General features: G+C 44.7%; 1 protein-coding gene across 1 annotated transcript in view; it reads left to right on the forward strand.

The window, feature by feature from the left end:
- The window catches only part of VWC2 (von Willebrand factor C domain containing 2), a 127,684-nt gene that overhangs the window by 19,853 nt on the left and 84,676 nt on the right, over nucleotides 1-23,155 (forward strand). Inside the window, exon 2 of the mRNA XM_034650626.1 lies at nucleotides 1,839-1,968. Coding sequence (XP_034506517.1) covers nucleotides 1,839-1,968 — 130 coding nt within the window. The remainder of the gene's footprint in view (nucleotides 1-1,838; nucleotides 1,969-23,155) is intronic.

Below are 23,155 nucleotides of genomic sequence, written 5' to 3' on the forward strand. Positions count from 1 at the left end.
ACCTGCTCCTTTGTGATTTTTCCAGGAGCTCTCCTCGGGGACAGCGGGCGACCTGGTTTCCCCTTCTTTCAAAGTCTTAAACCAAAATGGGGCTTCTTCCTGCATCCCTGCAATGTAGCGTGCGTGGGAATGGTGCCAGGCTGTGCCCCTTTCTTGGGGACAGACCCCAATGATTCCTGACCCTCTTGTTCCTTTCGGACTACCCTGCCCTCCAGATGGGACTGTCCTTACCTCTTCTGGGGTGGGAGCCTGGCTCCCCACTGTCTACTCCACCCTGTCTGGGCTGTGTGGCTTCAGTCCACGTCCTCGCTCTGAAGGTTTGGACACGCAATGAACCGTGTCGCTTGCAACTCAAGGTCTCTGCTTTTAAAACGCCAGATCCTTTTCTTACCCTGCTGGCTAAGTAAATGCGCCCTTGACAGAAGGTGCTACAGGCTGACAGGGAATTAGTGGCGGGCAGAAAGAAATGAGAGCAGCAGCAGAGAGCAGAGTTCGTCACAGTAGCAGGAAAGGCTCAAGGCGCCCCCGGTGCTCCTGGAAAACGCGCCCTTGTGTTGTCGCAAGACTGGCGGCAGCTTCTATGGCTTCCTGCACACCAGGTCAGCCCTTTATCCTGGGCCGCTCTGCAGTTTCACTCGCACGCACTCACTCACTCTACACACTCGCGTGTGCACACACACAATCACACACACCCATACACTGACACATACACATTCACACACTCAGACGAGCCCCACACTCACAAACTCACACACTGACTCACACACGTACACACCCACACACTCACTCACACTCACACAGATATGCCTCAGCCCTCACTCCCAGCAGGTTAACTGTGGTCTAGAGCTGAACAAAAGCCTTTAAATTTAAACGCAAGCTGAACCTTTGCTTCGTGAAATAGCTGGTGTATTTGGTAGAGATGGGAGTTCTTATTTTCGGTGTTGGCTACGCCAAGGACGCATCCGTGAGTGTCGTTTGCCTTCTCTCCCTTACGAGCGCTGGTTGGTCAGGGTGTGGAGTGCCAAGTGCCCAGGACGCTCAGCCTGACACCCCCCCCCCACTGTCTCAAAGCGTCTGTTTCCACGCGGCAGCGTCTGCTTCTGACTGCTGGTCTGCATACGCCGTTTCTGCTCTGTCCTGGGTCAACCGGATGGAAAATCACTCTAGTGGTGATTTCCAGGAAAAAACAAACCATCCGCATCACAGACTGCAGGTCACCGTGGCAGGATCGAGTTGGTGGCAGGCACCCTTTCCAGGAATGCCATTGTGCGTGATTGGAATGATCCAAGAGGTGGAATTTGGGCCAGTGGCTGGAAGTGCAGCACAGAGAAGGCCACAGCACACAGGGTGGTGGAGGGAAGGCTCCCTGGAGGCCGTGGGGGAGAGAGGGAACACCTGCCTGGGCCCCGGAGTCAGGCCCTTTGGCAATGCCTGCCCCCCGAGTGTTCTTGCCCATCAGTACACAGGGCCGAGAACTCGACAGAGGTATTTCAGTGCTGCTGTGAGGGTTACATGAGGTCCTCCTCAGACACCTCCTGGCCAGGTACCTCCTCCCTCGCCCAGGGCCATCCCACTCTGCTATCGTTTCAGCTCAGGTGTGGCAGTGTCCCAGGCGAGCTGGGTGGCACCTGGCAGGGCGGTGGGAAGGGGGCTTTCCGAGGGAAACCAGCTCTGCTCCAGCACTCTGGCTTTGCACTTTGCAGACCACTGGGCTGCATCCTGTTTACATTCCCAAAGCACCTGGGTGTCTTCACAGAAAGTCCCGGGGGAGGGAAAACATGAGTTTGTATGGGGAGGATGGCGGGAGGTCTGACCCCGACCGTGGGCTTACTTTTCAGGTGTCTCCGTGTGAGCGTTGCCGCTGCGAAGCCAACGGGGAGGTGCTCTGCACAGTGTCCGCGTGTCCTCAGACGGAGTGTGTGGACCCCGTGTACGAACCTGACCAGTGCTGCCCCATCTGCAAAAACGGTAGGTGGACGCACGTCGACCATGGGACTGCCTCCCACACACCTCGTGGTTCACCCCAAGTTCACTGCCTGCTTTGTGGTCCATGAAAGATGTATGCGTGTGTGTTCGAACGCGTGTCCACACGTCCTCACCTGCGCACCACGTGACCGCTGGGCCCCAGGGAGACAGTCAAGAGCCTTTCCGCTCGGAGCCGTGCTCTCTCTTGCTGGTGTCAGCCCCGTGTTCTATAGACAACGTCAAGAAGCACTTCGGGGAGAAATTCAATTTCCAGAGTGAGGAGAGTCACTTATTTTAATTTAACTTTGTTTGTTCTTGCAAAGCAGTTTCTCTCTTTCCAAGACAAATCAAACATGCTGGTTGGGCTCATTTACTTTTCATTACTAAGTGAATTAAACTTGGGACATAATTGAATATTTTTCATAAGTAAATGAGGCAGGAAGAGCACCCCCTCTCCAGTGAGAGCTCGCGGTAGATCAAAAGCCTCATCTTCTTCATGAAAAAGAAATGGCAGGATGTCCTTGATCATAATTTATAACGGGAGAGTGTTTCCTCATCCTGAATAATGAGAATGACTTTGTACCTTGAAGTACTGAGTGCCACTCTGGGCATCACATTTAAAGAGGGTATTTGACAAGAGTGCGTTCCCAGGGACAGTGGGCTTAACGATGGCTCGAGAGGGCGGCTCGATGAGGCAGTTGAGTTGGAAGCGAGCTGACTCCGGATTCATGATCATGTTTTCAAGATTTTGAGTCCCTTTCCTGCAAGAGGGATTGGGGGCGGGGGGAGTTCTGCGTGGCCCCGGGTGTTAGCACTCAAGGCCAAAGCCACAGATTGGCTCAGGAAGATGGAAGCCTTTCCCTGACCTGAGCAGTTCAGAGTAGGAGTGAGCAATCTCGAGAGGTGGTCAGCTCGTTGCTGGGGGTTGCTGGACCAAGCTGGAGGCCCTGCGATGCGGGCTTTGTAGGTGCCGGATGGTGACACGGCTGTTGTTAGTGACTGGGAGGACTCTGAGCTTTTGCAGTCATGCCAGTCAAAATTGTGTGGGCCGTGGGGTGCCACGGATATCCTTCATCATGTACACCCAGATACCAGATTTCACCACAACGATAAATAAACAGAAGAGGGAATGTAAGTTTCCAATGTAAGTTTCCAATGTGAGTTTCCAATATAAGTGGAAGAAGGTAGGTGCCAGAGGAAACAGCTCGCTGCATTTGGGGGGGAAAGGCCACCCTAGGCAGTCTTGGCTTGTGCAGTCGTCTGCACGTGTCAGAGCTGTCCGGGAAGTGCACTTGCCATGGGGTGGGCTGGCTTTGTATGCACTCATTGTGAGGAATGGAAACCAGGAGGCAAGATTCCATGAGACTGAGGGGGAGGGAGCCTGGGAGCTCAGACTGAGCTTTTCTCAAATAAGGTCACACCGCTGGCTGTGGGGTGGGAGGGACATCTGTGTGGCTTTCTTTGTGAGTGTCCCTTAGGACTGGCAGGAATGGAGTCAGGGTGGGGAAGGGGCAGCAGCTAGAGAGGCCAGCAGCACTTGCAGGGCTGTGGAGTGAAGCGAGCCTGCTGGGAGCCGGTGGGCGCCTGGCGTCCATCAGGAGATCAGGGCAGCTCTGGTCCAAGCTGCAGTACCTGCTTGTGGGCAGGGGAGTGCACTGCACAGGCAACTTCTCATGGAGTCAGTGCTATTCAGTGGAAGGCTTGAGTGTGTCTCAAATATTTGTTTATCTTAAGTATCCAAGATACTGTGTATTTTCTCTTGCCAAGCACGATAAGAAACAATGTTTTGGCACTGGATAGGGTACCTGTGTTTGGATATTTCCAAAAGATGGGAAGATCTGATTTCAATCTCTGAGGAAGTTCTAGGCCTTGAAACTTTGTAAAGATTCCAAACCCACAGAAAAGTTGAAATGCTTGTACAATGAACAGGTGTAGACCCATCTCTACGTTGACCTATCATGAACGTTTTGCCATTTTTGCTTTATCTCTTTTGGTCTCTTTGTCCCCACTTTCCCCATCTCTGTATAAACCCAACACCATTAGCACATTTATTTCTTTGTTCTTTCCCACCTTACACCTGGAGACCTTCTGTTTATACCAGCAGGAAGCCTGCCAAGTAGAGCTCAAGATATTTCTTTGCAGTTCTGTTTGCTCTAAGGATCTATCCCAGTTGGGACAGAGAATCAGTGAACCATGTTTAGAAATTATCTGGATTAATTCTTTTTTTCCAATCCCCATGACATTGATTTTACAACTGGAAGTTTGTACCTCTTAATCCTCTTCACCTGTTTCTCCCATCCCCCACCCGCTTCCCTGTGGCAGTCACTGGTTTGTTCATGAATTAATTCCTTCTTGGTGCACATATGCTAAAATTTTAAGGATTCTTACTTTGAGAGACAGCATGGGATGGAATAGGGCAGGATTTGGGGAACGACATATTAGAAATTCTTAGAAGGACTGTAAATATGTTTTTTAAAACCAGATTCAAGAAGGATTTGTATTAAAAGGTTTTGATCCAGTTATGTCAAAATATCAACAACTTCTTATTTTTAGGAGCACCAAGTAGAAAGAAGTTTAAATGAGCCTAATCATATAACATATTCACCAGATAGAATGGCTTTCTGCTGTCTATAGTCTTCTGACCTTGAAAGGGTACATGGTCTTTGGAATTCTTACCAAAAGATTGGCTTGAAAAATGAGAAGAGTTTCTATCGAACGTGAATGCTGTGTAATAATTAACTGTGATTACTGAATAATTTATGGTAGTCCATCCCTGCCACCCGCACACACAAAACAATGTTTTCGTAAGAAAATGTTACATGTGGGCTCACAGATTATAGGATATCAAAGACAATGCCTTACACAAAATTAGATGCTAGGATAGCCGTAGCTTGGATGGAATACGAAGGTATTAAGTCCTGATCTCAGTAAACAGGCCCTTCCTCTGCATACTCTAACGTCTTCACCTGTAGCATTAAATACTTCCTTCTCCCAACAGAGGGAAAATTACAGATCAGTTGCAAGCTGCCAAAGTCATTTGCGTCAAAGGAGCAAACGTTTGAAACCAAGAGTGCATGGGATATAAACAAATAATCACAAATCAAGTGTGACTTAGTACATTCACTTTGGTGGCTTGTACAGATCAGTCTCCCAAGATTGTCTTTTGATAAAATGGCTTCTGTGGCACCGTTTGTTTTCTTTTTCCCAGTGATAAAAACAGCAACTGTTATTTGTATGGACTTTCAAGCTTTCAGATTTGCTCAGAGGTGAGGTTCACAGCACTCATTCCACTTATGCCCCTTAGTCTCAGAACACTTGTGACGTTAGAGATCAGGGGAGTCCGTTCTGCATGTGTTACGTGAGCCGGGCATGACGTTGACCCTGGGCCTTGTTAGGATCAGCTAGGGTTCTCTGCCTGGGAATAGCATCCCCAAGGCGGTATGAGGTACTTCGAGAGCACTGAGGCCCTGCGTTTAGCGTGTACGTCTCACTGCAGTATCGTTGCCACTAACGATACAGTTGACCCTTGAATGACATGGGTTTGAACTGTGTGGGTCCACTTACATGCAGATTTCCCCCCCAATAAATACAGGACAGTTCTATAAATGTATTTTTGTTGCCTCATGGTTTTCTTAACATCTTCTCTTCTCTAGCTTACTTTCTTGTAGGAGTACAGAATACAAAGTACAGCATATGTGTTAATTACAAAATATGGGTTAATGAATTCTTTGTGTTATCGGTAAGGCTTCTGGTTGAACTGTAGGCCATGAGTAGTTAAGTTTTGGGACAGTCAAAAGTTATATACAGATTTTTGACTTCACAGGGGTCAATCTCCTAAAACCCCACATTGTTCCAGGGTCCACTAGTTATTTGCAGTTTTATTTCCCCAAGAAAATAAATATGACTTTTTAGAGAAGAAAATGAAAACATTTATAAAATTTGTATGGAAAATACTGGGACTTCAAATTATTAGAAGCACTTTCATGAAAAATATGTGAGAAACACTGACTAAGAATGACAAGTTTTTTTTTCCTCTTGTGTATTTCAAAGCATAGGATAAGATCATAATTAAACCACATGCAGTGAATTGGACAGAACTGAATGGTGTGTGTGTGTGTGAGAGAGAGAGAGAGATTCATATAAAGATCCTTCTCATGAGGAAAAACTTACGCTCATTTGGCCTCACCATTGAATCTTTTCAGAGTCTTTACCAAAGAAATAACACCAAACTTTTGGAAATGCTTAGTTGCTATTTAAAAATGACATGATTTTTGTCCATTAAAAATATAAAGAAAACTACAAATATCAGAATTAATCCTTGATACAGAATTGTTGTACAAGGTCAATATGTAAAAATCAGCCATGTTTCTATATACCAGCAACCAATAGAAATGAATTAAAAACTAATCTTTCGGGGGGGAGGTTAAGATGGCGGAGGAGTAGGGGACACCTTTTTCAGCCGGTCCCCTGAGTTGAGCTGGATAGGTACCAGACCAGCAGGAATATCCACGGAATCAGCCTGAGACGCAGGAAGATACATCTGGATCTCTACAAATGAACATCTCCAGCGCTGAGTATCGAGGTACGAAGCGGGGAGCCGTGAAACCGCGCACAGATATCGGAAGCTAAACAGAAGGGGGAGGGAGCCGCCGTGTCAGGGCGCCGGGAAGCGGTAGCCACCTGCAAGGGGGAGCGGACAGACCGCGGACCCGCACGCTTGAGACAGCAGGCTGAGAAGGGAGCTCCGGGAGCGCACGCGGGACGGCTGGCGGTTGGCGGGCCACCTGCACGGGGGAGCAGGCGGACTCGCGGACGGCACCCGCGAGACAACAGACTTAGAACGCGAGCTCCAGGAGCGCGCGCGCAGGGCGGCTGGCGGGCCACCTGCACCGGGGAGCGGGCGGACCGCGGACCCGCACTCTGGAAACGGCAGACTGAGTCCGTGAGCCGGGAGCGTGCACCACCAAGCATCTCACGGAGCTCCGGAGCTCCGGTGTGCTCACTGGATCGAGGCTGAGACCGGGAGCTCCGGGAGCGTCCGCGGGGCGGCTGGCGGCTGGAGGGCCACCTGCACGGGGGAGCAGGCGGACTCGCGGTCAGCACCCGTGAGACACCAGACTGAGACGGGGAGCTCCGGGAGCCCGCGCGGGGCGGCTGGCGGCGGGCGGGGTTGGAAACACAAAGGACAGAGACGTGCCGGCCCTGGAAGTGAGGGCTGGGACGCCGGGTGTGGGGCGCACAGCCCGGGATGCTGCAGGGTTGAGCAGCACCAACAGAAACAGAGTTAAAGTGGCCAGAACATCAGTGGAGAACGATCCGCGATCCCTCTGTTCTGAGACAGAGGCTGAATTTCAGCCGCTGCTGCTCTCTCAGAAGAGGCATAGCAAACCGCCAGGGAAAGCCGCCAGAGAACAAAAGCCCGGAAATACCGGCTCACAGGGTGCCCATCCCCATCCCCCCTCGCAAGGGACACAGAGACTCTACCCAAACAGGGTTTTCTGAGTACCTGCAGGCAGGCCCCTCCCCCAGAAGGCAGGCTGAAAAATCAAGAAGCCCACAACCCGGAGCGCCTGAGTGGCGCAGTCACCAAGCACCTGTCTTCGGATTAGGGTGTGATCACAACGCTCCGTAAGGAGTCCTTCATCGGGCTTCTCCACCGGGAACCTGCTTCTTCCTCTCCCACTCCTCTGCTTGGGTTCCCTTTCTTGCTGACTGTCTCTCTCTCTCTCAAATAAATAAATAAACTCTTTAAGGAAGAAGCCCACATCCCTAAGATCTCTATAAAACAAGGGCGCACGGCCTGGGTCCCAGTCAACACTTGGGCTCTGGACAACCCTGCAATCTCTCTTCATCAGAATGACGAGAAGGAGAAGTCCCCCCCAGCAAAGAAAAGATAATGAGTCTGTGGCCTCTGCCACAGAATTGGCCTCGGCCACAGAATTAATACATATGGATGTATCCCAATTATCAGAAATGGAATTCAGAGCAACAATGGTCAAGATGATGAGTAAACTTGAAAAAAGCATCAGAGAAAGCGTTGCTGAGAATATAGAATCCCTAAGGGCAGAAATGAGAGCGAATCTGACAGAAATTAAAAATTCTATGAGCCAAATGCAGTCAAAACTAGAGGCTCTGACGGCCAGGGTCACCGAGGCAGAGGAACGCGTTAGCGAATTGGAGGATGGGTTAGTAGAAGAAAAAACGAAAATAGAAGCTGGTCTTAAAAAAATCCACGCCCACGAATGTAGATTACGGGAGATTACTGACTCTATGAAACGATCCAATGTCAGAATCATCGGCATCCCTGAAGGGGTGGAGAAAAACAGAGGTCTAGAAGAGATATTTGAACAAATTGTAGCTGAAAACTTCCCTAATCTAGCAAGGGAAACAAGCATTCGTGTCCAAGAGGCAGAGAGGACCCCATCCAAGCTCAACCAGGACAAACCTACGCCACGGCATGTCATAGTGCAATTCGCAAATATTAGATCCAAGGATACAGTATTGAAAGCGGCCAGGGCAAAGAAATTTCTCACGTACCAAGGCAAAGGTATCAGGATTACGTCAGACCTGTCTACAGAGACCTGGAATGAGAGAAAGGCTTGGGGGGGCATTTTTAAAGCTCTTTCAGAGAAAAACATGCAGCCAAGGATCCTTTATCCAGCAAAGCTGTCATTCAGAATTGATGGAGAAATAAAGACGTTCCAAAATCGCCAATCATTAACCAATTTCGTAACCACGAAACCAGCCCTACAGGAGATATTAAGGGGGGCTCTATAAAGGTAAAAAGGCCCCAAGAGTGATACAGAGCAGCAAGTCACAACCGATACAAAGACTTTAAAGAGAAATGGCATCATTAAAATCATATCTGTCAATAATCTCTATCAATCTAAATGGCTTAAACTCTCCCATAAAACGCCACAGGGTTGCAGATTGGATAAAAAGACATGACCCATCCATTTGCTGTCTACAAGAGACTCATTTTGAACCCAAAGATGCATTCAGACTTAGAGTAAGGGGATGGAGTACCATCTTCCACGCAAATGGACCTCAAAAGAAAGCTGGAGTAGCAATTCTCATATCAGATAGACTGGATTTTAAACTAGAGGCCATAGAGAGAGATACAGAAGGGCACTATATTATTCTTAAAGGAAGTATTCAACAAGTGGATATGACAATTATTAATATATATGCCCCCAACAGGGGAGCAGCAAGATACACAAGCCAACTCTTAACCAAAATAAAGAGACATATAGATAAGAACACAGTAATAGTAGGGGACCTCAACACCCCACTATCAGAAATAGACAGAACACCCTGGCAAAAACTAAGCAAAGAATCAAAGGCTTTGAATGCCATACTCGACGAGTTGGACCTCATAGATATATATAGAACACTACACCCCAGAACCAAAGAATACTCATTCTATTCAAATGCCCATGGAACATTCTCAAGAATAGATCATGCTCTGGGACACAAAACAGGTCTCAGCCAATACCAAAAGATTGAAATTATCCCCTGCATATTCTCAGACCACAACGCTCTGAAATTGGAACTCAACCACAAGGAAAAACCTGGAAGAAACTCAAACACTTGGAGGCTAAGAACCATCCTGCTCAAGAATGACTCGATAAACCAGGAAATCAAAAAACAAATTAAACAATTTATGGAGACCAACGAGAATGAATACACAACGGTCCAAAACCTATGGGATACTGCAAAGGCAGTCCTAAGGGGGAAATACATAGCCATCCAAGCCTCACTCAAAAGAATAGAAAAATCTAAAATGCAGTTTCTATATTCTCACCTCAAGAAACTGGAACAGCAACAGAGGGACAGGCCTAACCCACTGACAAGGAAGGAGTTGACCAAGATTAGAGCAGAAATCAATGAATTAGAGACCAGAACCACAGTAGAGCAGATCAACAGGACTAGAAGCTGGTTCTTTGAGAGAATCCATAAAATTGATAGACCACTGGCAAAACTTGTCCAAAAACAAAGAGAAAGGACTGAGATTATTAAAATTATGACTGAAAAGGGAGAGGTCACGACCAGCACCATTGAAATTGCAAGGATTATTAGAAACTTTTATCAACAGCTATATGCCAAAAAACTAAACAATCTGGAAGAGATGGAGGCCTTCCTGGAAACCTATAAACTACCAAGACTGAAACAGGAAGAAATAGATTTCTTAAATAGGCCAATTAACTATGAAGAAATTGAGTCAGTGATAAACAACCTTCCAAATAATAAAACTCCAGGCCCAGACGGTTTTCCTGGGGAATTCTACCAAACATTCAAAGAAGAAATAATACCTATTCTCCTAAAGCTATTTCAAAAAATAGAAACAGAAGGAAAGCTACCAAACTCATTCTATGAGGCTAATATTACCTTGATCCCCAAACCAGGCAAAGACCCCCTCAAAAAGGAGAATTACAGACCGATTTCTCTAATGAATATGGATGCCAAAATCCTCAACAAGATCCTTGCTAATAGAATCCAACAGTACATTAAAAGGATTATCCATCATGACCAAGTGGGATTCATACCTGGGATGCAAGCATGGTTCAACACTCGCAAATCAATCAATGTGATACATCATATCAACAAGAAAAGACTCAAGAACCATATGATCCTCTCAATTGATGCAGAAAAAGCATTTGACAAAATACAGCATCCTTTCCTGATTAAAACCCTTCAGAGTGTAGGAATAGAGGGTACATTTCTCAATCTCATAAAAGCCATCTATGAAAAGCCTACTGCAAGCATTATTCTCAATGGGGAAAAGCTGGAAGCCTTTCCCTTAAGATCAGGAACACGACAAGGATGCCCACTCTCGCCACTATTATTCAACATAGTACTAGAAGTCCTTGCAACAGCAATCAGAAGACAAAAAGGGATCAAAGGTATCCAAATCGGCAAAGAAGAAGTCAAACTGTCTCTCTTTGCAGATGACATGATACTCTATATGGAAAACCCAAAGGAATCCACTCCCAAACTATTAGAAGTTATAGAACAATTCAGTAAGGTGGCAGGATACAAAATCAATGCCCAGAAATCAGTTGCATTTCTATACACGAATAACGAGACTGAAGAAAGAGAAATTAGGGAATCCATCCCATTTACAATAACACCAAAAACCATGCGTTACCTTGGAATTAACTTAACCAGAGACGTAAAGGACCTATATGCTAGAAACTATAGATCACTTTTGAAAGATATTGAGGAAGACATAAAAAGATGGAAAAATATTCCATGCTCATGGATTGGAAGAATTAACATAGTTAAAATGTCCATACTACCCAGAGCAATCTACACTTTCAATGCTATCCCGATCAAAATACCGAGGACATTTTTCAAAGAACTGGAACAAATAGTCCTTAAATTTGTATGGAACCAGAAAAGGCCCCGAATCTCCAAGGAACTGTTGAAAAGGAAAAACAAAGCTGGGGGCATCACAATGCCGGATTTCGAGCTGTACTACAAAGCTGTGATCACAAAGACAGCATGGTACTGGCACAAAAACAGACACATCGACCAATGGAACAGAATAGAGAACCCAGAAATGGACCCTCGGCTCTTTGGGCAACTAATCTTTGATAAAGCAGGAAAAAACATCCGGTGGAAAAAAGACAGTCTCTTCAATAAATGGTGCTGGGAAAATTGGACAGCTACATGCAAAAGAATGAAACTTGACCACTCTCTCACACCATACACAAAAATAAACTCCAAATGGATGAAAGACCTCAATGTGAGACAGGAATCCATCAAAATTCTAGAGGAGAACATAGGCAACAACTTCTATGACATCGGCCAGAGCAACCTTTTTCACGACACATCTCCAAAGGCAAGAGAAATAAAAGATAAAATGAACTTATGGGACTTTATCAGGATAAAGAGCTTCTGCACAGCCAAGGAAACAGTCAAAAAAACTAAGAGACAGCCCACGGAATGGGAGAATATATTTGCAAAGGACACCACAGATAAAGGACTGGTATCCAAGATCTACAAAGAACTTCTCAAACTCAATACACGAGAAACAAATAAACAAATCATAAAATGGGCAGAAGATATGAACAGACACTTTTCCAATGAAGACATACAAATGGCTAACAGACACATGAAAAAATGTTCAAAATCATTAGCCATCAGGGAAATTCAAATCAAAACCACACTGAGATACCACCTTACGCCAGTTAGAATGGCAAAGATAGACAAGGCAAGAAACAACAATTGTTGGAGAGGATGTGGAGAAAGGGGATCCCTCCTACATTGTTGGTGGGAATGCAAGTTGGTACAGCCACTCTGGAAAACAGTGTGGAGGTCCCTTAAAAAGTTAAAAATTGAACTACCCTATGACCCAGCCATTGCACTACTGGGTGTTTACCCCAAAGATACAGACGTAGTAAAGAGAAGGGCCATATGCACCCCAATGTTCATAGCTGCATTGTCCACAATAGCCAAATCATGGAAGGAGCCGAGATGCCCTTCAACAGATGACTGGATTAAGAAGCTGTGGTCCATATATACAATGGAATATTACTCAGCTATCAGAAAGAACGAATTCTCAACATTTGCTGCAACATGGACGGCACTGGAGGAGATAATGCTAAGTGAAATAAGTCAAGCAGAGAAAGACAATTATCATATGATTTCTCTCATCTATGGAACATAAGAACTAGGAGGATCGGTAGGGGAAGAAAGGGATAAAGAAAAGGGGGGTAATCAGAGGGGGGAATGAAACATGAGAGACTATGGACTGTGAGAGGCAAACTGAGGACTTCAGAGGGGAGGGGGTGGGGGAAGGGGATAGCCTGGTGATGGGTAGTAGGGAGGGCACGTATTGCATGGTGCACTGGGTGTTATACGCAACTAATGAAGCATCAAACTTTACATCGGAATCTGGGGATGTACTGTATGGTGATTAACACAATATAATAAAATAAAATTAAAAAAAAAAAAAAAACTAATCTTTCATGTAGTATATATATACAATGGAATATTACTCAGCCATCAAAAAATGAAATCTTGCCATTTGCAATGACATGGAACTAAAGCGTATTATGCTAAGTGAAATAAGTCAATCAGAGAAAGACAATTATCATTTGATTTCACTCTTGTGTGGAATTTAAGAAACAAAACAGAGGATCATAGGGGAAGGGAGGGAAAAATAAAACAAGACTGAAGTCAGAGAGGGAGACAAACCATAAGAGACTCTTTTAATAAAGATTTTATTTATTTTTTTGTCAGAGAGAGAGAGAGTAAAAGCAGAGGGAGCAGCAGGCAGAGGGAGAGGGAGAAGCAAGCTTCCTGCTGAGTGGGGAGCCTGATGTGGGGCTCAGTCCCAGGCCCCTGCTGGGATCATGACCTGAGCTGAAGGCAGACACTTAACAAATTGAGCCACCCAGGTGTCCCAAAGACTCTTACTCATAGGAAACAAACTGAGGGTTGCTGGAGTGGAGGGGTGGTGGGGGCATGGGGCAATTGGGTGATGGACAATAAAGAGGGCATGTTATGTAATGAGGACTGGGTGTTACATAAGACTGATGAATCACTGAGCTCTACCTCTGAAACTAATAAGACAGTATATGTTAATTAATTGAATTTAAATAAAAGAAGAAGGGAAACAAAAGATAAAAAAATAATAAAATAATAAAACTTACAATAACATCATACATATTAAATACTTAGAAAATCTAACAAAATTTGGCAAGATTGCCACAGTTAAAAATCTTAAAGCTTTATTGAGAGAAATTAAAGAAGCCCTAAGTAAATGCAAGAATCTAGCATGTTCATAATTGGAAGAGTCAATAATGTAAAAATGTCAGTCTGCCTCAAAGTAATCTCTTGTTTCAGCACAATTCCAGTAAAAACAAAAACAAACAAACAAACAAAAAACAATGATGTTGTATATGTGTGTACACATGTGGATATTACCAAACTGATTCTTTTTTTTTTTTTTTTAAAGATTTTATTTATTTATTCGACAGAGATAGACACAGCCAGCGAGAGAGGGAACACAAGCAGGGGGAGTGGGAGAGGAAGAAGCAGGCTCATCGCAGAGAAGCCCTGATGTGGGGCTCGATCCCATAACGCTGGGATCACGCCCTGAGCCGAAGGCAGGCGCTTAACCGCTGTGCCACCCAGGTGCCCCCAAACTGATTCTAAAATACACATGGAAATATAAAAGTTAAAGACTAGCCAGTGAAACGCTGAAGGAGAACAACAAAGCTGGAAAATGTACACTACGAAAGTAATTAACATTCTGTGATATTGTCTCAAAGATAAAAAGACTGACAACTGGGAGCAGAATAGAATCAGAAAATACACAGATAAAAAGATCATTAGATGTACAATTAAGGGGGCACTGCTGTACAGTGGGGTTGGGAGACCTTTCCAGTAAATGGTGCTAGGCTGATTGGATATAAGGTATAAGGTACCTTCTACCTCACACTGTACAGACAAAATCAATTCCAGATAGCAGTTAAACGTGACAGTTATTGATGGAGTGTTCAGTGATTCATTAGTTGTGTATAATATGAAGTGCTCATCACCACACGTGCCCTCATTAATACCCATCACCTGGTTACCTTATCCCCCAACCCCTCCCTTCTGTAAACCCCAGTTTGGTTCGCAGAGTCCAGAGTCTCTCATGGTTTGTCTCCCTCTCTGATTTCTTCCCATTCAGTTTTCCCTCCCTTTCTGCGCTATCCCTTATGTTCCACATATGAGTGAAACCATAGAAGGAAAGGAAGAAAGAAAGAAAGAAAGAAAGAAAGAAAGAAAGAAAGAAAGAAAGAAAGAAAGAAAAGAGGGAGGGAGGGAGGAAGGAAGGGAGGAAAAAAGGAAATGTAAAAAAAAATAATAATGCCTTTAGAGGAAAACATAAAAGACCATTGTTATTATTTTGAGTAGGCAAAGATGAATTTAAAAGGACACTAAAAACATTAACCATGATGAAAGGAATTGATACATTGGACTTTGTTAAAATTAAGAATCCCTGTTCATCAAACACTTATTAAGCCAGGGCAAAGCAGCCCATATACGTGGGAAAAACTGCAACACATAAATCTGATAAATGGCTAAAAAACTCCAACATATAAAAACAAAGTTGAGAGATAAAAAAAGAGAGAAAAGCATAATGGGGATTCCCAACTCTCTTTGGACCTCAGTGTCCGTCTCCTCCTTCCACTGATCAGAGAGACATGTCTTCTCACTTCGTTTTGAGTACTGCCATTCCCCACTTCTTCCATAACTTTGCAGTTTTATGACAGGGCCTATTCTTGCTGAAAAGACATGAGAGAAAAAAATTTGATTCCCTGTTTTAGTGAAATTAGAATTACTCTAAAGGAGATTGTGATAAATTGAGATGCATATTTTAATTCTTAGAACAGTAATTAAAATCAACAAAAGAATTAAACATGGCACACTAAAAAATATTTAACTTAAAAAGGTAGAGAGGAACAGAAGATTAAAATCCAGGAAACTTGCAGAAAATAAATAAAAATGTATATGCAGTTAATAACACAGCCCCAAAATACATAAGGTAAAAATTGACACAATTCAAAAGAGAAATAGAAACTTCGAATAATTGTAGTTAGAAATTTCAACAAGCCATCCGATAATTCATAGAAAAAATAGACAGAAAATTAGCAAGGGTATAGAAGACTTGAATGACACTCAAGTAACTTGACCTGACAGATGGCTCCCAGTCACTGAAGAATTCTTTACAAGTGCAGGTGGACATTCTCTAGCACAGACCATTTTTCAGGTCATAAAATAAGTCTTAATATATAAATATAAAGGACAATCACATAAAGTATGTTCTTTGAGCACAACAGAATTCAACAGAAGTTAACAAGCACTGTAAACAAAAAACTTATAATACTTAACAAAAACTTACTGTTATGTCCCAGAAAATTGAGAACATATGTCCACATAAAGATGTGTACGTAAATGTTCATAGCAGTATTATGCCTAATAACCAAAACAGAAAAAGATGGAAATAGTCCAAATGTCCACTAACTAGTAAATGGATGAACAATATGTGGTATGACCACGCCACGGAACATAATTCACCAATAAAAAAATGAGTAATGATATGTGCTACAACAAAGGAATGAACCTCAAAAACATCACTCTAAATGAAAGAAGCCAATCACAAAAGACAACCTGCTGTATGATTCTATTTTTTTGGAAGGTCTAGAGTAGTCAGATTTACATAGGGAGAAATCCCCTCACCGGTGGCCTAGCCCTGGTGTCAGAGAGGGAATTCTCTGCAAATGGCCGTGAGGGGATTTACTGAGGTGATGGAATTTTATAAATTGTGTTGTTATGATAGTTACACAATGAAATAAATTTACTAAAATTATTAAATTATATACTTACAACGCGTGAGTTTTATGGTATTTAAAATATTCCTCAATGTTGCTAGAAGTATTGACAATCTCTTAACAAGATAGACAAAGTTGGGGCACCTGGGTGGCTCAGTTGGTTAAGCATCTAACTTTGGCTCAGGTCATGATCTCAGAGTCCTGGGATCGAGGCCCACTTTGGGCTCCACACTCAGGGGGACTCTGCTTCTCCCTCTCCCTCTGCCCCTCCCTTTCTTATGCACTGTTTGTCTCTCTCTCTCTCCAATAAATAAATGAAGTCTTAAAGAAAAAAGGACAAAGTTTGATTTTTGCAATTTGCCTTGACTCTCATGCCTAAGGCTAGTCTGACTACATATCCTTTCATCTTTCCTCAGAGACTGCCTCTTCAAATCCTGGCCTGGTGCCTTTGATAATTATGAAGTCTTCTAATTAAGCTTGTTAAAGCTGAGACCCTTCTAAGTATATATTGTTATTGACCTTTAGGAGCTAGGAGGTTGTAAAGAATAACAGACATACAAACCCAACCGAGGTGAATGGCTTCTCCTAGACTTCCGCGTTCTAGATCCCCTGTACCCGGAACAGAAGTCAAGCTCCCCACACAACCCCGTCTAGCTATTCTACACTTTCACTGTGGATACCTCTCTGGCTCCTTCAACTGCACACTTCTAGTCATTCTAGACTCTCCTTTTTTTATGATTCAACTTCCCAGGACCTGGGGCTGTGAATGCAGGGAGAATGAGGGTCGCTAGGTGCTGCAGGTATGATGCAGGCAGGTACTGTGCTCTCGTGGGAGCCCAGACTCCAGGGTGCACCTTTCACCCAGCTAAACCCTGGTGAGCATCAGAGTGGCTTCCAGGACTTACTAAAACACAGACCTGCTGGGCACCCCTGATGGAGTTCCCAACCTGGAAGATTTGGCCGGGCGCCTGAGAATTTGCATTTTTTAAAAAGTAACCATTATGCCCAACATGGGGCTTGAATGCCACCGGTAGATCAAGAGTTGTACGCTCCAGTTTCTTCTGCTGCAGGTGTGGGGCCACCCCAAAGAACCCTCGATTTCAGGCAGGCATTTTCTCCGTCTGTCCTCCCAGTCAAGTGACAAGAAGCACACACAGGAGCTGTGAGGCTTTAGACATGCATGAGGTCATGCAGACATTTGGGTGCATTTCCAAATGCATTATTTTATCTTTGGTGTTTCTGTAGAGATTTGAGAGTTTATAGAAATATATACCATGTAATAATATTTTATTTTATTTTATTTATTTTTTTTTCTTTAAAGATTTTATTTATTTATTTGACAGAGAGAGACAGCCAGAGAGAGAGGGAACATGAGCAGGGGGAGTGGGAGAGGAAGAAGCAGGCCCATAGCAGAAAAGCCTGATGTGGGGCTCGATCCCTTAACGCCGGGATCACGCCCTGAGCCGAAGGCAGACGCTTAACCGTTGTGCCACCCAGGCGCCCCAGTAATAATATTTTAAAAATTGAAATGGCAGGACATAGAGAAACTGACTTGCATTGCCAGTCAGAAAGGTTGCTCCCGACCTGTGCTCTCTGTCACCCTACACGCTTAGTATGACAGGGGGGCAGCAAATTGGATTCTAAGCTTCCTAGAAACCAAAGCAAGAGCAAGAAGCGAAATAAATACGAAATACACCACAGTTTTGCTTTCCAGCAAACATGACTTCCTAGTGAACAGTTTGTCTAGGAATAATAATGTAAATGAATTGTTTACAAATGTGAAAGTTTTAGGATCACTCGGTTGGCTCAGCCAGAAGAGCACTTGACTCTTGGTCTTGGCGTCATGAGTTCGAGTCCCACATTAAGTGTAGAGATTACTTTAAAAAAAGTCTTTAAAAAACAAAAAGTGATGTGAAAGTTTTATTCAACTTCTTTTTTTTTTAAGATTTTATTTATTTATTTGACAGAGAGACAGCCAGCGAGAGAGGGAACAGAAGCAGGGGGAGTGGGAGAGGAAGAAGCAGGCTCATAGTGGAGGAGCCTGATGTGGGGCTCAATCCCATAACACCAGGATCACGCCCTTAGCTGAAGGCAGACGCTTAACCGCTGTGCCACCCAGGTGCCCCAAGTTTTATTCAACTTCTGTTAGCATTTCCCAACATAGATCAGGAGCTCAACTCCATGGGAACCCTGGGTGGGTGGGTCAGTTGGTTAAGCATCTGCTTTTGGCTCAGGTCATGATCCTGAGGTTCTGGGATTGAGACCCGCATCAGGCTCCTTGCTCAGCAGGGGCTCTGCTTCTCCCTCCAACTCTCCCTCCCCCTGCTCCTGCTGTAGCTCTCAAATAAATAAATAAAATCTTTAAAAAGAGAGAGAGAGCTCAGCTCCAGAGTGCTAACATGTTTCTTTCCCATGTGTCTTCTGTTTTACTTAGATTTTGGTATTGTGGGAATAGTGACCAGATGGCATCCCATTAATGCTCATAAAGCCCAGTGAGCATCAGTCATTTGTTCTTTCTTTCTCTTTAAAGGTTTTATTTATTTATTTTAGAGATAGATAGAGAGTGTGAGTGGGGAGGGTGACAGAGGGAGAGAGAGAATCTCAAGCAGACTCCTCGCTGCGTGCGGAGCCAACGTGGGGCTCGATCTCACAACTCTGAGATCACGACCTGAACCAAAACCAAGAGTCGGACACTTAACTGACTGAGCCACCCAGGCGTCCTTAGTCATTTGTTCTTTACAGGAGTTCTTGAATGTCCCCTGGGCTCCTCCTCACTCCCTTACCTAGCGCTAGTTCTGGGTTTGAGGTTGTGCATTCCAGGCTTAGATCCTCAGGGTGATCAGGGGATCTCTGGCTGTTTGTTTGCAAACACTGGGACAGAATCCTATTTGTAAGATGAATAGATCAAGTGAGCCCCAGACTGCCCCAAAGTGGTTGCTTTGTTGTTGTTGTTGTTGTTGTTGTTGTTTGGTATGTTTCCTAAAGTCAAGTGCATCTGGCTGTGAATTTCAGGCAACTGGGGACTCCAGTCACAAACTAGTGTGCACGGGGCTTGGCTGTCTCCATTTTGCACTGTAGGTTTGGTTTTGCTGAGGATCAGACCTGGAGTCCCTCTTTCGTCTCCCCTCTTTGTGAAGACGTGCGTTCAGCTATCCTCACCTGGAGAACCTTCTCTGGCCTGCTTCTTAAAGCAAGTCTATGGCCCTGTTGCTTCTTCTCAAAAGCCAGAGACTTAATCACTGTGTATTCTGATGCAGGAACTGGGGAGACACCGTAATTAAGCATGTTTTTTTGTTGAACATTTGGCTCTTTTTTTTGGATCGTTGGAGAGGAGTCTGTGCACGTGCGGACATGTGTATTCCTACAGGTGCGTGGGCACGTATATATTACTTTGGTAAAACACTGAAGCACGTCTTCCTTATTTTACTGTAGATACAAAGACAAATCAAGTGATGGTGCCTGGCCTTAATGAGCTCATAGTCTAGAGGGGAGTTAGTCCTGGAAATAACTTGTCTGCTACGTTGTTGGAATTTATGATGACAGCAGAGTGGGACACAGGGGAAAACCTGAGTAAGAGGGTGGTAAACATTACCATGTGTGTGGCCTTTATTTGTTTTTGAATCATGTCATTTGGATACATTCCCAGTAGTGAGATGATTAGGTCAAAGGGTTGAACATTTTTATGATTCAAATACACACCATCATGTCCTTTTGCAGAAGGGTGTGCACATTTGTAAAGCCCCTGGTTTTATGATAACCTTGCTAAAACTTTTATTAATTTAATTTATAGAAAATGTTGCTTTATGTTTTCGTAAAATGTTTCAGGACATTTTTTTCTCCCTCACAATGTATCCTACTTTGCTGCCTTTTTTTTTTTTTTCTTGAAGATTTTGTTAATTTATTTGACAGAGAGAGAGAGAGCAGGAGAGCACAGGCAGGGGGAGACAGAGAGAGAGGCAGAAGCAGGCCCCTCGCTGAGCATGGAGCCCAATGCAGAGCTGGATCCCAGGACCCTGGGATCATGCCCTAAGCCGAAGGCAGTCACTTAACAGACTGAGCCACCCAGGTGCCCTCTTTTGCTGCCTTCTTAACAAAATAACTTTGAGCAGGACTTCAAGAGTCCTTCATGTCTGAGTCATTGCTGTGCAAACAAATTCTTGCAGTGCCCTGTAATACAACGAGGTGTGGGGCCCAAGAGTTTAATCAAATAATTTGATTTCTCTGTATCCTTTCTGTATCTGTATAGCGGACATCCATCCGGCTACATCTGAGGATGTCTTGTAACAGCGAAGCCACGGGTGGGTTTGCAAGTGTTTCATTCATTCCATCCACAGATGCTGACTGATCTCACTGTCTGCTTTGGAGATGCATTGGCAAATGGGAAGAGTTCTAGAAACACAGGTCCCGTGAGGGAACCAGGACCGACCTCCCCACCCCCAGCTCCTCCGGAGCTGAGAAGCAGGTGGGAGAGGAGGGAGGAGCACCCTGCAGGCTCTGGAAGCAGAAGGAGCCAGGAGGGTCACTCTGGGCAGGGCATCAGCAGGAGTGAAGGGGCTAGAGAGCTCAGCAGATGTGACTTCGCACCGAAATCCCTGTCACCTTGTTTAAGTCAGGTTTTTTGGCTTCTTTACCTGCAAACAGGGACAATCTGTGGGCTCCCTGCAGGCTTATCATGAGGGTCAGACACTCAACACCTTCTGGCAAGTCAAGACTCAAAGACTATTTCCTCCCGCCTTCATCCCCCCAGAGCTCCATCCAGTTGGGCTTCTTAAAAGTAACGCCCAGCACCAGATTTTCTTGCGAGAGGCCCCTGAATTTGTACCACAAATGCTGTGGCCGTTTGCCCAGCCTTAGGTAGACCGAGGTTGCAAAAGAGCTTGCATTTCCCTTTGTCTTCCAGAAGATTATCCATTCATAGTCTTTGGTCATTATTCATCTGGTAAAAGCCACTTGGTCGTTAATACAGTGGCCTAAAATATCCCCAGCCTGTGTCCTTAGCGAAAGGGAAATCAATTGTCACAATACACAATAAAGCTATTCATCCCAAGGCAGGCAGATATCTTCACCACATCCAATAGCATGATCAATGGCACCATTACCAGAGGAAACTTGAACTGCATCCAAAATGCTTACGTGGGCCGCATTCGGGTAGAAATAGGCTGACAGTGTGAAGACAAAGGGCCCCGTGGATGGCTTCCCCAATCTGTCTCCGTCTCCAGCAGAATGAGTCAATGAATATTCTTAGAGAAGACTTTCAGGGGTGCACCAGGGAATATAAAATACCGTCTGTGTTGATCAGAAGACACATTCTGCTCTTACACCGACAGAAAACTCACACCTTTTATTTGTCTGGTGGGAAGATAAACTTCAGGTATAAAAGAGCCCATTACCCCAGAAGGGATCCATAAACCACCAGTTCTGGAAATTGTATCTCATCTTTTCTAAAACAAATTCCCTCACTTAAGAGCAGTTACAATTTGGTAACCCTGACAGCTGGGTACTGAATTTATCTTTAATCACACATTTGCTGAGTGTCTTTTGAAAGCACATCAGCCAACATTGAGAAAAGCATTATCGTATGGGAGAAAAAACATCACCAATTCTTTAATGGGAAGCAATTCCATTTCATAGATAATAAGAATTGTGGGCCTCTGAAAGGAAGGTCTCTATTTTAACCCATGTTCTAACTTGATTATTGTAACACAGGGAGAAAAAAAACAGTTGTTTGAACAACTCTGTGGTCACACGAGATGCTGACCGTGGTGGACACACTTTAGACTCCACCCCCGAGAGCCCCAAATGCTGGTGTGTCTGCACCCAGGTCACCTCTGGAGAGAAAGGCTAAGTGGGTGGCCATGGAAAAGCAGATGGGGGATGCTTCTGACCGTTGGAACAATCCCTCAAAAGTGTCCAGAGGCTATGGAGCCGAATTCAGATACGAACTGGACTGGATGCCTTGCAGAGCCCTTCCGTTGCTAGAACGTCCTTACTCTTTGGCACTAACGCGTCAATGTCTCCGACATCACTACTCAGTATTCCATTTGGGGTGCACAGAAAGAACAGTGTTCCTTTCTCTGGTTAATTCATGTGTTTTCTTGTCTTTCCGTGTCTTACTTATGTCAGTGAGTCATTTTGTAAATGAACGAGATAATGGCTTAAAACGAGATACGCACTTATTTTTGAAGACCCACAGAGAGAAGGGCCTGTGTCACCTCCGACTCACATAGATGGGGAGACACGCACTCTGGGTGGGGGGATCTGAGCATCCGGGCAAGGTTGCTGGATCTGGTTCTACCCACCCCTGCTGCCCCCTGAGCCCCGTGTCACATCTGGGCCTCGCTCTCCTCCTCTGTGAAAGGAAGTAGGTCATGTGTGAGAGGATGCATATGAACGTGCCTTCAGAATTTCTTTACGATGCGTATTATTTAAAGGACAGGAAATGCTTTAGCACATCAAAGAAACGTGATTAATACAGTTGACCCTTGAAAAAAACAGGATTTGAACTGCGCACTTATACACGGATTTTTTTTCAATACATGAGGGACAGGACTGTAATGCATTTTCTCTTCCTGGTGATTTTTTCTTCAGTTTTTTTTAAAGATTTATTTGTTTATTTGAGAGAGAGAGAGAGAGAAAGAGCACAAGCAGGAGGGGGGGCTGAGGGAGAAGCAGGCTCTCTGCTGAGGGGGGGAGCCCGGTGCGGGGACTCGATCCCAGGACCCTGGGACTATGACCTGAGCCAAAGGCAGATGCTTCACTGACTGAGCCACCCAGGTGTCCCCCCTGATGGTTTTCTTAAGACCACTTTCTTTCTCTGGCTTACTTTATTGTAAGAATATGGCATGTACCACACATAGCAT

Source organism: Ailuropoda melanoleuca, chromosome 1, assembly GCF_002007445.2.
Source record: "Ailuropoda melanoleuca isolate Jingjing chromosome 1, ASM200744v2, whole genome shotgun sequence".
Taxonomy (NCBI): Eukaryota; Metazoa; Chordata; class Mammalia; order Carnivora; family Ursidae; genus Ailuropoda; species Ailuropoda melanoleuca.